At 44.8% G+C, this 15,437-nt stretch overlaps 1 protein-coding gene across 1 annotated transcript in view; it reads left to right on the top strand.

The window, feature by feature from the left end:
• The first annotated feature begins 252 nt into the window (after positions 1–252).
• Positions 253–15,437, top strand: part of Tnfrsf19 (TNF receptor superfamily member 19) — a 66,262-nt gene continuing 51,077 nt past the window's right edge. Inside the window, exons 1-2 of the mRNA NM_001044229.2 lie at positions 253–321; positions 628–738. Coding sequence (NP_001037694.1) covers positions 253–321; positions 628–738 — 180 coding nt within the window. The remainder of the gene's footprint in view (positions 322–627; positions 739–15,437) is intronic.

The raw sequence follows: 15,437 nt of genomic DNA, 5'->3' as shown, positions 1-15,437 counted from the left end.
CTGGCTTCGGTGGGTACCATGCATGCATGCTGTGCAGATATGCCCATGCAGGCAAAACACCCAAACACATAAGTAAAATAAAAAGCTATTTAAAAGATAAATAACGTTCAATGCCTCGTATGAACAAAGAGTAGTACTCTCATCACTATATAATAAGTAAAGAGCGGTCCCTAAGGACTTTGCATGCTAACCGTGTCTTCCCTCTCGTCTTTGGCCTGCATTCTTCAGGGATAAACACGTCTGGCGAGAGCCATGGCATTCAAGGTCCTACCTGAAGACAGGACGGTGCTCTTTGCCGCCATTCTCCTAGTCGGTCACTTGGTAAGTTTCCCGATTCTCTCTTTTATATGAATGTGGAGAAAGAACACCTATCATAGCCCCAGGGCATGGGGAGATCTATGCCTGCAATCTCAGTTCTCAGGCCGAAGCGGGAAGATTCCAAGTTCATGGACTCATTCAGAAAGCAGCCTTTCTTCTTAGATGAAAATTAAGTCCATGGCAGCCGGGTGGTTTACACTCCCATGTGTGTGAGAGCCACCCTGCAGATGGCATTTCTTTCTTACAAACAGCCTGAGCAGCGGGGGCTGAAGATGACATTTGGGGAACCGTTTTCTTTTTCTTTTGCAGTCCTGTAAAGCAAGTTGTGAAACCGGAGATTGCAGACAGCAAGAATTCAAGGATCGATCTGGAAACTGTGTCCTCTGCAAACAGTGTGGACCTGGCATGGAGTTGTCCAAGGTACATATCAAGTACATGCTTGTGCCTCTGCTCCAAACTGCATTCTTTTAACCCAGATTCTTTTAGTTGACTGTTAGCAACACTTTGGGTAACATGACAGAATTCTTGGCTCATTATGTCACTTTAGAGAGATATAATAGAATTCCCCTCTAATCCCTCCATTATTATTATTATTATTATTATTATTATTATTATTATTATTATTATTTGAGATGAGTAGATTCTAACAGTCAGAATTTTGCAAACACCATGGATGTCTACAACTTAGTATTTCAATGACAGAGTGTTTTTGGGGGGTTAGCTATAAAGAACCAATGTTCTACTGTAAACAAATAACAAAGGGTGAAGAGTGGAAATAGAAATACTAGCTTTTTCTGGGACTTCTCTTTCTTAAATTAAAATCAACATTACTGTTGCTGATGGGATGTGACGAGGATGTGACTGTATTGAAGGAAACCAGTGTTTTTTTTTTGTTTTTTGTTTTTTTGTTTTTTTTGGTTCTTTTTTTCGGAGCTGGGGACCGAACCCAGGGCCTTGCGCTTCCTAGGCACTACCACTGAGCTAAATCCCCAACCCCAGGAAACCAGTGTTTGAATCTTACCACATCGGCTTGTGCATTTTAAATCTTGCTCATTGAGAAATCCTCCTCACAGCTGCTCATATCAAGAGTTTCTCCTCTTGGCCTCTTCTAAGCTAAACGCCCAGCATTTGCTTTATTTTCTGATCCTTTGAAGACGTTATTAGTTGAGAGGACCTGGTATAATGTTTTGTTCTCAGTGAGCCTTCCTTTAGAAAAGAGACAATGGGTTTTTTGTTTTTATGGGGAGTAACTTCTAAATGGCAAGCCCTCTCCCCTGCAGACTACTCTTATTTAAATCTGAGTCTTATCATCCCTCCTGGGTTTTTGATCAACGATCTACAAACAACAGGAAACAAAGAGTTATGCATGCCACAAGTCCCATAGGGAGGGCTTTTCTTACTGGTCGCTGACTCTTAGAGTCTGGATTGAAATGGCTCCCAGCTCTCTGACAGCTAGTTAATGACTACATCTTCTCCGAAAGGTTTCAGTCTCTCTTGACTGTATTAACGGTTTCAGATCTCAGGTCTGCCATATTGGATAAATAGCAGGTCTTCTTGCCCATGGCCAGAAAAGAAATCCAAGCATCCAGGCACCCAGGAGGGAAACAGATAGCTCTTCCAACCCTGGGATCTCTTTGCCTAACACAGGGGAAAGATGAATGGGACTTCATGGATTCTGAGATGAGAAAACCCTTTCTAAAAGTTTGTTTTCTTATCTTCGTCTTTTGACTGTAGAAAATAAATATCTAGAGGATCTGACCAGAAGATGAAGGTTCAAACAGCTGTAAACTTTATGAATGGGGGGGGGGCGAATCATTCCGCAGTCTCTGGTTGCATAGACCGAGGGGCTTCTCTGCAGCTGAACAAACTCAAGGCTCAGCTGCTCTGAGATCCAAGAGAAGGGAGCCCTTGGGAGTCAGGCAGATTCCACAATCACAACCTCCCTCTGGGGCAGGAAGCTGGAACTGTCCTTGACAAATGGCCAAAGCCTTGGTGGCTGTAGAGCTCTGCCTCCACCTACTGTGTAGTGTGCAGGGTCCCAAGGGGATTCTCATGATGCATAACGAAGAGAATTCCTTTCTTCTAACAAGGTGGGCTTTAGAAAGGACCAGAGCAGTTTACTCTTGAGAAGATCCACCCTCGGGAGAGACTGGAGGTGACCAGAGCCTAAGTGACTTGGGAGAGGGAGACACCAGTACCACTTCCCTGTGGTACTGTGGGAGAGGGGTGTGTGTGTGTGTGCGCGCGCGCGCGCAAGAGCATGTACAAGCACTCGTGCACCTTGAAGGGGCATAGACTCACAAAAAGACAGATACAGTGAAAGGGTTAGGGACACCAGTGGCCTATATAGAATATATTTCTTTTACCCAGTTCATCAGGTAAATGATGAACAACAACAACAAAGCATGAGAAAAAACATACTAAAAGCAAAAGCTCAAGTTGAAGAGACTGAGCAAACACAGGAAACAAAGATGGCGGAAGAATTGGTATGACCATAAAGTGAATTTAAACATAGTGTAGCTGATGTGCAGTGCAGGGTGAAATGGGCATTGTTTGTGATAGGTGGGCAGTATAAGTAGAGATGGAAATCCTCAGAGAGAACTTAACAGAAGAATATTTCTACTGGGCTGTTGGCAGACTAGGTACCATGAAGGAAAGGATCTTTGACCTTGAAGACTTTCAGTGGACACCTCCAAAATCAGATGCCAAAGCGAAGATTAAAGTGGGGGGGAGTCCTAAGTTAAGGGGCTCCTCATCTGTGAGGTCAGAGGCGGAGTGGATCTGACTATGCAGGGAAGAAAGCAAAGTGAATGGCGGAAAGGGTTAAGAGAAAAAACTGCCAGCCAAGAGTTTGTGTGGTGTGAAGTTGTCCTTCTAACTTGAAGGAGAATGCAGGAATGGTGACCCTGGGGTGTAATCCCAGCCCTTGGAAGGCTGAGCCTGTGGGATCCTGAATTTAAAGCCAACACGCACGACAGAATGAGTTCCCAGTCTCTAAAAATGAAAATAGAAATAAAAAGAAAAAGAAAATAAAGAAGGAAGGAGGGGAGGGAGGGAAGGAGGGAGGGAGGGAGGGAGGGAGGGAGGGAGGGAGGGAGGAGAGATAAAGGAAGCAGGAGCCCAGGAGAATGGGGGCTGTGAGTAGCAGCGAATCCTCCAGGAGAGCAGAGCCGTCTACATCTCTGTCTTAGAAGCCAGCAGAGCACCAAGCCGACTCCCGGCAAGGTCACGGCTGACAGCAACACCTCCATCAATCAAACGGCATGTCATTGACATTCGGCCGGTGCCAGCAGAATATTCATTTGTCTCAAGATTTTGTGAAAGTCCTCAAGTGCCTGGAGATTAAAGAACACCATGACAGACAAATAACCCACAAACCAGAGACAGAGGAAATGTACTTTTCCTAAGAAAATGACAGCCAGCTTATAAAAAGTGTGTGATATGAAATGAAGCAGTACTTAGAATAAGTGGGTAGAATTAACGCGTTTATAAGAAAAGCTCTAAAGCCACTATCTAGGCTTCTGTATTAGGAAACTAAAGAACAAATCGAGTCCAAACTGAGAAGAACATAGATAATAGCAAGGTGGGGGACAGGAAATCAAAAGGGAAAATTAACAAAAGCAAAAATTGATTCTTCAGAAAGATTTAAAAACCAAACAAAGAAAAACCAAAGATGCCCCTCTAACCAGCCTAAGTGAGGAGCTAGGAGATAGGACACACCCCACAAATATCACAAATGAAGGGAGGCATCGCTGCAGACTGTGGACATGCAAGTTTGACATCTATAATCTCCCCCACAAAATGTGTCAAGCCTGTGTAAGACACAATCTACCAAAACATACCAGAGAAAGCAGTCTCCCAGTGCCTTTGTCTTCTGAGGAGGTCCACTCAATGATCATTAGTAAACTACCCTGGCCATGCACAAAGTTCCAAGCCTGGAGGTCACTAGTAATCAAGAAATTAGACCAGTGTCCCCCAGGCTATCCTGTAATTCAGGTGCAGAGAGTATAAACTCACTCAGTGAGTGTCAGATCAACAGCTCCTAATACCCAAAGCAGACAAAAACATTACCAAAACCAGAAAAGAACAGTGAATAAATCTCATGAACACAGGCATGAAAATCTTCGACAGATATTTAACAAATTCACGCCATGAATATTCCACATTGTCCTGATGCTCGATCACCAGGCGGAGTAATTTCGTGACAAAGTGGGATTTGTTCCTGCCATGCAAGGTTGGTTTAACTTTTGAAACTGGATGAGTTCGGTCCCTCACATCAACTCCCTAAGGAAGAAAACTCGTGGGTCATTTCAACAGCCTTTTGAAAAATATTCTATACCCATTCAAAATGAAAACCCTCAGTAAACTAGGAACGAAGGGGGTATTTACTTAACCTGATAAAGATTACCACAGGAACTACCCTATATTTAGTACTTATCCAGAGAACTTGAAAACTTGTAAATGGTTGTAGAAGCAGTTGAGCTGTACTCATGATTACCAAGACCTGCAAACAGTTCAGTTATCTATGATAGGCGAGTGAGAAACCAGACCTTCCAGTCAAAGAAGTATTACTCTGCACTGAAGACAGAACGGATATTCAGGTTATGAAAAGGCACAGAGAGCCTCAAATGCACACTGGCTGACAGTTTGGAGATAAAGGTTGGTTTTTGCTGTAAGTCAGAGAAGAGAGGGGTGAGCAGGTAGGATACAAGATGTCAATACACTGTTACCCAAACCTGTAAAATATACAGCACCAGGACTGAACTCTAAGGGAGGTAGAGGCTTTGGGTGATAGAATGATGATTGCAGATGGAGTGGCCTGAAACAAGAGCATCTTATAGGCACAAGAAGTTGATAATGGAAGAAGCTATGTAGGGGACAGGGTCGGGGTTGAGGGGAGGATGTACAGAGGCAGCTGATGTCTCAGAATGGGAAGATGACTCAGTTGGTAAAGGGCTTTGAATACAAGCATCAGGGCCTGAGTTTGGTCCCCCAGACACCACATTAAAAGGCGAAGTTCTAGTCATGGTGGCATGTACCTGTAATCCCAGGATGAGGGTTATAGAGACAAGAGGATCCCTGGAGTTAGCTCGTCTCCTATCTATCCAAACTGATGAGCTCCACGTTCAGGGTGAGACTCTGTCTCAGACATTAAACTTCTGCACGTATGAGAAAGGTATAATGTATTGGCATCTGGCATCTGCACATATATTCACACATCTCACTCTCAAACGTGTTCACAGAATTGTTTTTAAAATATTAACAAAATGAAGTCTTACTTGAGCATGGTGGTATATGTCTATAAGTCCAGCTACTCAGGAGGCTGAGGCAGGAGAATCATGAGTTAGAGGCCAGCTTGGGGGACAGATCCCTGTTTCAAAAATGGCAACAGGTAAGAACAAATAAATGAGAAAAAACAGGCCGTCTTTATAAAATGAACACCAACAATTCTGAGACGATTGCCTGGTAAGAGTTTCTGTATTGAACTCTGAACGAGATACGGGAATATTGGGCTTAATGAGTGAGTGAAGGAAAAGATAGCATTCTTCTACTTCCCTAGACTTTCCAAATAATGAAGAGGATCCTTTGACTGTCCAAACCCGCCCCCTCCCCATCCTGTTCTCACTTGAGGTCTCTACTCTGGTCAGCATGTTCCTACTGGCTCCTATGAGCCTTCAGTATAGACTCAGACCTGGACCCCTAACAACCTCTATTTTCTGCCCCTTCACTGATGCAAAATGATCTTTGCAGTCACCTTACACGATCGTTTTACTCAGCTTGTTAGATGTGTCTTCCTGTAACGCACACACATTCGTAGATGGTTACATCTGCCATGAGAATTGATTTGTGGATCCTACAACCCCCAAGGTAGAAGAAGCAAATGAGTTGGGGATCTGTTTTAGTGGTAGAGCGTGTGCATCATATACACAAGGCTCCGAGTTCAATCTACACTTATTGAAAAAAAAAATCAAATAAAAAGAAAAAAATAGCAACAACAAAAAGAATTTCTGTACTTCAGGTTCCTCTGGGATCTGTTTTCCCAGTGTGGCAGTTTGAAGGAGAATGGCCCAATAGCCTCCTATGTTTGAATGCTTGGTCCCCAGTGGGTGGAACTGTTCAGGAAGGATTAGAAGGTGTGGCCTTTTGGAAGAGGCATGTTACTGGGGATGGGCTCTGAGGCTTCAAAACATGGGTGCTGTGACCAGTGCTTTCTGTGCTCTTGTTTGTGGTTCAGGATGTGAGCTTTTAGCTGTTCCTGACACCTTGCTCTATTGCCACCAGACCCTGATGCTCTGAAACTCTAAACCCAAACAAATGCCTTTTATAAGTTGTCTTGGTCATGGTGTTTTGTCACAGCAATAGAAAAATTACTAAGACACCTGGAGAGCAGTTGTCCCTAAGCGTTGAAACATCCACCCAACCATACCATACCCACAATGCCCTGGGAGGGAGCAGCACCAGGGCCTTGGTGTGCGTGGTCTGCATAGATATGTTAACACATAGACACGTTAGCACATGACCTGTGGTGTTCCCTTGAGAGTGGCAATTCCTGTCAGGACAGTTTGGCTGCCTTTCTCTCTAGCCCACTCAGCCCCCAGTACAAAACATTTGTCCAGGGATTGAATGAATTCGTCCACCTTGGGTAATTTTTTTTAAAGATTCTAACATCTAACAGTCTGCACATTAATAAATTTGTATACAAGTAATATATTTCATAGAGTCTTTAATCTTGGTTTTTGCTCTGTGAATAAAATTAATAATAAAAAACTAAAATTTTATTTAAAGAGTGAAATAAAGTTCGTTTCTCCTAGATAGAAGAGCCGTTGGCTAGCCTTACTGCTTTAGGCCATTCATTTCGCTATGTTAAACATGTCTCAGTGCTAGGCAAGTGCTTCACTACTGAGCCTCATCTCCAACCCTCCTCTTTTCAAGGACGAGGCATCTGAATCATCATACCCCAGGGTCATAATGTGTTTTCCACTGCAAGCATGTGTCTGTGTTTTCGAGCCAAAGTCAGAGAAACTTTGGGTAGCCAAGGATGGATAAGTTTCCCACCTGTGGTTTTATTACTCCAAGCTATTATTTTCTTTGTAAGTCTTTCAAGTGTTTTTCCTCAAGGTATCTGGGCTTCCCTGTCATTGGTTAGGTCTCCGCCATCTGTGATATATAGTTGATGCTTGCTGGTGGCTGCTGGAGCCGTGCTCCTGGAGATGCTGGTGCCAGATGGGACCAGTGGGATGGGACCAGTGTGTCTCAGCCTCCTTTCACCTTCGGTGTGTTATTAGACAAGAAGTCTGCTTAGAGACCCCAGCTCTGACAATATGTTGGCTATTTTGATCGACGTGCTTCCGTGCCACTGTAACTTAGCTATCTGAACCAACCCTTGTGAAACCTGGAGAGTTGAGGGTGTGTTGTGTCCTTAAGGACATCTCTTAACAAAATGCATGTTTTTCATGCATGCTTTGTTTTATCTGATTTACTTATTTTACATCTGTGGTTTCATAGTGACTTATTTTCATGCTTTGCCTGCAAGCATGAGTGTACCTGGTGCCTGTGGAATTCAGAAGAAGGTGTTGGATCCCGGGGACAAGAGGTACAGATGGTTGTGAGCTGCCTGCCAGGAGGGTGCTGGGAATTGAGCCCTAGTCTTCTGGAACTTCAGCCACTGCTCTTAACCACTGAGTCATCCTTCAGGCTCACACGTGTTATTCTATGGTAGACATCTAGCAGTCGTGATGCCAGATGGTATGACCAAAGTAAGTCGGCAGATGCTTTGGGTACTCAGGAATGGAATCTTCACACCACATGGCCTAAGTAAGGGCTGTGAGTGTTCCCATCTTAGGGAAGGACAACGATCACCCAGAGATTGATTCATTCGTCACTGCTGTGGCTAATCCACCATAGGCCAGGATCAGGAGTGGTTCAGTCACCCGGAGTTGTAACCTTTCTCATTCTGACGTTGCTCCAGTGGATTGGTGTCTATCGGATTGCCTGTGACAGTGGTCTGTGTGTCTGTCACTCACTTTGGGGACCACTAGCCACTGTGGCTGTTGAACATTCGAAATGTTAGTTTAGCTAGGGCTGCTGAGAAAACAGACATTTTACTTTATTTCATTTGAGCATTGTCAGTTTAGGTGAGGATCTTTGGAGTTACAAGGCAGAGCTGAGAAATCCAGACATTCTGGCAGAGGACCATGTTCTAAAACAAATGTCCTTGTCTTTGCCCCCACCTCACAGATGAGAACCCCCAGCTTGCAGCCTCTAACCGCCCCCCCCATCCATTCCCCACACCGGATGATGCTCCGGGCGCCATGCTGGGCAGCCTCCCTTCATTAATTCATTTAGGCTCCTGTGCTCCGCTCCTCCAGGTCCTAAGTCTCTCTGCTCCATTTGGTTGCCTTTAGTTGGGGGTCTTAATAAATTGTCCCCATAACTGTGTTTTGGGAAAGAATATGTCAGATAACTGAGCCATTTGGAGCCTGTCGGGGAACTTCGATCTGCTGAGAAGTATATACACACATGTATATACTTATTAGCTTTTGAAAGTTTCTAACATGGTGGAGAATAGAACGGTTTTGTTTTCCGTGTCTGGGTCAGATCCCCAAAGACTGTAAACACGGCCCTCAGGTCGTACCTGCCGGGCACATGGGGCTGTGAGCGCGCCTGAGTGCCTCTTGCTTTCAGCATCCTTTCAGCTCTTGTGAGGTGCAGGGTAGACGGGGACTTTTGTTTGCACAAAGTAACCATGTTAGAGATTTCAGTTCCTACTGCCCTACTGCCTAGAGTTCATCAGCACCGGCCCCTCCTCCTCCCAGAGAGTGAATGCCAGCAACGTGCTTTTAACATGATCGCCTCACAGCAGTAAATCAGGAAACTAGTTTTCGCATGAACCACTTGAAGCAGGCTTCAAGCCTTTGGCATGGTTTTCAAAGTGAGCTTTTCTAACCAATTATTGGGATGATTTTCGTTAATGTAAAAAAAAAAAAAAAAGAGCTCCTGTAAACAACCACTCTCTCTACGGCGGGCCGGTCACCAGCATCGGGGTTTTAGAAGATGTTTCATTTTCAAAAATGGTTTTCATCCCTGTGAATAAAGTCACTAAAAATTAATATAATTTTCAACTATATATTTCAAAAAGACTCACTTCTGTCTTTTTAAGTTGTTCATTGTTTTCTTTAGTTGTACTGGTGAGCCCAGCATGTTCAGCAGATAGAAGCAAGTCCCCTCTTGTAATTTTTCTTGAAGAGCCCCAAGTACAGATTCTTATGTCTCTTTGGTGTTGTTTTATTAAAGGAAATTAAAAAGTTGATTTCCAAGCAGGAGCCATATAAACCTAATTCGGCATTGCCAGTTTTGTGCCCTTGATTTTCTCCACGAATAACGTCTTTCCCACTTAAATTTGGAATTTAGCATTTAACGTTTAAAGTTCAAAGGACCGAAGCAAATAACTTTCTAGCTGTACAAATAAACAGTGCTATGAGGCCCAGAGGCCCCAGAGCCATTCCTGGACACAGAGGGTCTAGGAGGCCCTCTGTGGTCTGGGGAACTATCCTTCCTCTGAATATGCCACCAGCCTGGGGTCTGCTAAGTGTTGGCTTTTCCAAGTAAGAAAGGAGAGAAGGGGGTTTAGGGGCTGTCGGCTTTGGGTTGTTCCGTCACTGGATAACCACCAGATGTGGCTTGAGAATCCTGGGCAGGGAGCTGCAGGCTGGGGAGGAAGCAGCTGGGCTTTCTAGGTTCATCCCACCCACCTGACACCCTGCCCTACCTTCACACAGCCCCAATACCCAAGAAGACTCCTAGATGACCCGGGAGCCATGGTGGCAGCCTTTCATAGCCTCTGCTCCCGAGAAGTCACTCCCTAACAGGAATCTTTAGGAAACACTGCCATGAGCAGTGTTTGCGACTCATGGATTAGTCGGCAAGCATGCCCGCTGTCTTCCTGCACGGCTGTGTGGGCTCTAGAATGGAGGAGTGAGTGTTAAGGACCGCTTGCTCCCTGTACAGTTTCAGAGGGGAAGAAAGAACCCAAGGGTGGTGCCTTCCCTACTGCATGGCTATTTTAATCTGTGCCTATGTTCTCACTTGAAAAGTCGGTTGATAAAGCAGTCTGCTTGGTGGTCTCGGGGCGTACCAGGCTCTTCCTTGAAGCTTTTACAACACCACATATTAAAAATAGAGAAAACCCCATAGGGTATTTTTCGAACCAAAATATAAATTTTGACCCTTGGTATTTATGGTTGACCCTCCATTAAAAAAAGAAAAGAAAAGAAATCCAGGTCTAAGTCCAGGCTGGTGATGAGCTCACACCTCCTTCCCTTTTCTTTCTTTCACTGACCCTACATACCCTTTTCTACCCTCCCACCCTGGGAAATGTCAGAGAGCAAGTAGAACTAGACAGCAAAGGGCTGAACTAGGGCTACCGCAGTAAAGGAAGGACCTCAGAACGGAATTAGACCTTACCACAAGAGCAGCACAGCAGAGGGGTGTGTACTGAGCCATGTGTGTGCACGAGGGGTTTGTACTGAATGCAGAGTGTGCAGGGAGTAAGGCGGAGGTCAGAGGATGGAGAACAACCCTGGGGGTTTTGGTTAAACTGATCCACCTAGATTCTTAGTAAGACTGTCCAGGATAAACAGGAGCCGCCCGGGAATGGGACAGGGGGTGATGAGATAGTGCAGAGAAGTTTGTACTAAAGAGACTCGATAGACTGCTTGGACAGCTGAGCTCTTGTAGACAAGGCCAGTCGAGAGCATCACTCAGAGGAGCCTGCCTAGCATTTGACCGAGAGCAGGTTCTCAACCTTCCCAATGCTGCGACCCTTTAATTCAGTTCCTCATGTTTGGTGACCCCTAACTATAAAATTACTTTTGTTGTTACTTCATAACTGCAATTTAGCTACTGTTGTGAATCACAGTGTATATATTTTTGGAGATCGAGGTTTATTACAGGGTGTCACAACCTACAGGTTGAGGACCATTGACTTTGAGGACTCTTGTCAGGAAGCTAAATCTAAACGCAGCCTGTGCCCTTACTGTGTCTGCTTGATGCAGAATAGAGCACAGCTGTAGAAACTAGCCCTTTTCTGATAAGCATTATGGGGAGTAGGACTTGAAGTCATTTTGGGTAGATGTACAATGAAGTGGTCCATTGCACAGGCAAGAGAGCCGAATGTGAATTCCTTCCGTGCCTAGCATGTAGGTGCTGTGTAAGCTAGCACAGGCTAGCCACATCCCACTGCTTCCACAAAGTTGGTGCTCCTTGTTGCTCGTGGAACACTCCCCTAACATGCCAAGAGTGAAGCATCGAAGAGCTACGGGAGTAGCTCTACGCCAAACGTGTGCGTAGAACAGGTATCTTAAAAAGATCATCCCCAACCCCGCAGTCAGTGCTTCCCTGTGTGACGGGGATGGGATTTTAGGCACCTGAGAGAGAGGAAGAAAGGTATATTGCTTAAGTTATAAAGATGTCATAGGTTTCAATATACAAAGGAAAAGACATGGTCCCAAGCTAGGGAGGGACAGGAGTGTGCAAAGATACTGTCTGGTGCTGGCCGGCTTGCGATGGCTGGAGGCTGGGTGGCACCGTCAGCTGTTCCCGTCTTTTCCACGTGGTCATTATTTCCCGACCTTTGTGGAGGTTTCAAGGCATTTTAAGCACCGGGTTTCACTGAATGAAATAAAAACCTCAAAGTGGATGGGCATATTGGGGGTAATTTAATATTTATGTGCTGTTTACTTACAGCCTGGATTAGGAGTAATTACAGTGCTCCGTGTTTATGGTGCTTTGAATGTGCGGCTGCTGGGAGATACAGCAGCCACACTGATCTCATTCCTTGGAAATAGGGTCCCTGTATTTCCAGTCAATTCCAAGTTTCTGCTTAATTCAGTGTGGAATTACAAACCTAGCTCACACCATTAATCAGCTTGTCGTGAACCAACTAGAGCTATATTTTTAAAAAACGAATTTAACAATAATATCAGGCTAGTTTTCTAAAAATAACAAGTCTTGAAGAAAATATATTTTAAATAAAATTCTCCCCAATTAGCAACGTTGATAGAGTTCCCAGGACACAATATGATAGATATTTCATGGGTGTCGCTTTATGAGTTTTAGTGAATGTAGGCTTTCTTTCCTCTTTTTCTTTCCTTTTTCTTTCTTTCTTTCCTTTTTCTGAGACAGGACTCTTTATGTAGTCCTGGCTGCCCTCCAACTCTCTCTGTAAACCAGGCTGGCCTCCACCTCGAAGAGATCCTCTGGCCTCTGCCTCCCAAGTGCTGGGATTTAAGGTGTGTGCCACCACAGCTGGCATAGACGTAGGTTTTCATTCCTTTAAAGCTATCCCAGTGAAAACGTCTCTTGCCGTTGCCAGAATCTATAAATTCAAACACAGAAGGCTGGCATCCAGTAAGGAGAGGGAAGTGTGAGGCTCTGCGAACTGGCTGCTCCTTTATGTATGATTGAGCCTAGTGTAAAACGGAATGCACACATACACACATGTAGTCACACTTGCCTATACATACACACGTGTGTGCACACACACACATGCACACACACACACACACACACATCATGAGCACATGCACTCTAAGAGATGCTCATTGTATAAAGTACAGTGGGTTTAAATGACACAGGAAACTATACAGCCTGAACACATGCTACTTATGTGATACAAAATATGTAAAAGATCTCCCTATGTTAGAACGCCCATTCTTTAACACAAAAAAAAAAAAAAAAAAGGATTAGACTCTCAAAACTCCTATTGATTTTTTTGAGCTGCTGTTGTTTTCTTTTCTGAGCTAGAGTCCAGCCTCTCAACCTCTTAAGGGCTGGCATTACAGGGATGTGCTACAGTGGCTGCTCTCTTACTGATCTTTCTGCCCTGTTGGAGCATTTATCTGGTTCTTCATGGTGGGAGGAGCTGGAATGTGGAGGAAATGGTCTCTGCAGGAGCGGGGAGTGACAGTGGGCTGTCTGGCTGAGCCCTGAAGCCAGCAGAGCTGCTGGCCAGACCCTGGTGCTACATCTGTGAAACAGCGTTGCAGGTGATTCAGCAAAGTCAAGTCCAGCTGCACGCAATGATGGTTGAGATGTTTTGTTTTGTTTTTAATTTAGAAAAACCGTGTAACGCATCTTACGATGATTATTTTCCCCATGAGATGGTTTACATAGAAAGTGGTGCGTTTCACGTCAACTAGAAAATGTTTAGATTGTATAACCTGATCATGTTTTCCAATGAAGCGCCGTCGTCCTCCCCCTCCCCCACCCATGAGGTTTGAGCCCAGGGTTCTGCACACGCTAAGCAAGCTCCTTACAAGACGGAATCTTCCTCAGACCCTTACTATACTGCGTAAGCTGGCCTGAATGCAACCTTCCTGCCTCCACCACTCAGATATGTTATTAAAGTTTAATCAGGAGATCTGGTTTATTGGTCTGTAGAAAATCCAAAATAATAATAGCCATCGGTGTAATTTGTTTAATGGGTGCCCACTGTGCTTGATTTAGACTTTATATGTTTTCCCATTTATTCTTCAGAACAATGCCGTAGGGTAGATATCACTATTCCCACCTCAACAACTCTGAGGAGCAGAGTTCCCAGAACTACTTAGCCAACAAGTGGTAGAGTTGGCGACCGACTCATGCGGTTTTAGAGCCAATGTACAAAATCATGCCTGTTTCGATTCTCATTTCAGTGCTGGCCCAAAAAAATAACCCCCATTTCTTTCCAGTTAACACACACATTCTCCCTCCTTTCCTTTCCCCTCTTTCCGCCTCTCTCCCCTTTTCTCCTCCCCTTCTTGTCGTGTTCTAACTTGTACATGGGTCTCTGACAGTCCTGGCTGCAAGGATCAAAGCCTGACTTTGAAACACTCAAAGGCTCAGGCTGGAGCCTTTGACTGGAAGCTTCTCATGTGAACAATGCGGCACCCGCCCCCGAATGTCACGTGTGCATCGCTTTGATCCCTGAAGTTGCGTGTGGGGGAGGTCCCTCTGTACTCACGGAAAGCCTTTGCAGCTCCTGGTGCTCTAAGCAACACAAGTGCTCAGCGAAAACACGAGGAGTCTGTCCGAGGTGCAGCCACAAGCCCCATACAAAACAGCGAAATCCGGAACAATGCCCTTCTGCAAAGACCCCTCAGTCCAAAGAAATTCCCTCTGAATGCCTAACTCTGTGATTGTTCTGATTTCAAGGAGGACAGACTGTCTTGCAAGCACAGAACTATATAAATGGTAGAATTATAAAAACTTCAAAGCATCGGGGATTACCACTGCTGGCCAATAGACAGTCTCTGTTAACAACTTTAAAGAAACTCTAACTAGTTCCTCAGATCATGGTGGGGTTTTCGCATCCTTTTGGTTCTGTCTGCGCTTGGTTCAGAACGTCATGTAGCTGAGGTGCTCAAGATGAAGAGAGTGGTTGACCTTAGTCACCCCCCAAAAGTACAAATCAAAACTGCCTTGAGACTGCTTTATCCCGGTTAGAATGCATAGGTGACGAGAACAACAAAGTAGCAAACGTGGGTGAGGGAAGGGCATGCTCGTTCTCTGCTAATGGATGTGCAAACACATGCAGCTATTGTGGAAATCAGTGTGGTGGTTTCCCAACAAAGCTAGCCATAGATCCACCGTCTGATCCCACTATCCTACCTGGGGGTCTACCCATAGGCTGCTTTATCCTACATCAGCGACACTTGTCCAGCCATGCTTACTGATGCTCTATTCCTAACAGCCAGAAATCGGAAACAGCCTAAATGCCCATCAGCTGGTGAATGAATAATGAGAAATGTAGTTCTTTTAAGCAGTGGGATATTATTCAACTTTTAAGAAAAATGAAATTTGTAGGGAAATGGATGGAGCTAGAAAACAGTCATCCTGAGTGAGGCAACCCAAATCCAGAAAGACAAACATCTCATATTTTTCACTCATATACAGATGTTAGCTTTGAATCTGCAGATGTGGGTTTCATTTGGAATACCCATAGAGGTTAGGAAGCTTTATGAGGCCATGGGGGAGAGGCGCTTTCAAGGGAGGAAGATAAGATGCAGTGATGTGAGGGGGAGGGGAGAGAATGGACCAAGAAGGATTAAATGAGGTGGGGGATGGGAAGGTAAGGGAGA

This window comes from Rattus norvegicus, chromosome 15 (genome assembly GCF_036323735.1).
Source record: "Rattus norvegicus strain BN/NHsdMcwi chromosome 15, GRCr8, whole genome shotgun sequence".
Taxonomy (NCBI): Eukaryota; Metazoa; Chordata; class Mammalia; order Rodentia; family Muridae; genus Rattus; species Rattus norvegicus.
The sequence above is the reverse complement of the archived record's forward strand: the minus strand, read 5'-3'. Positions and strand labels throughout refer to the sequence as shown.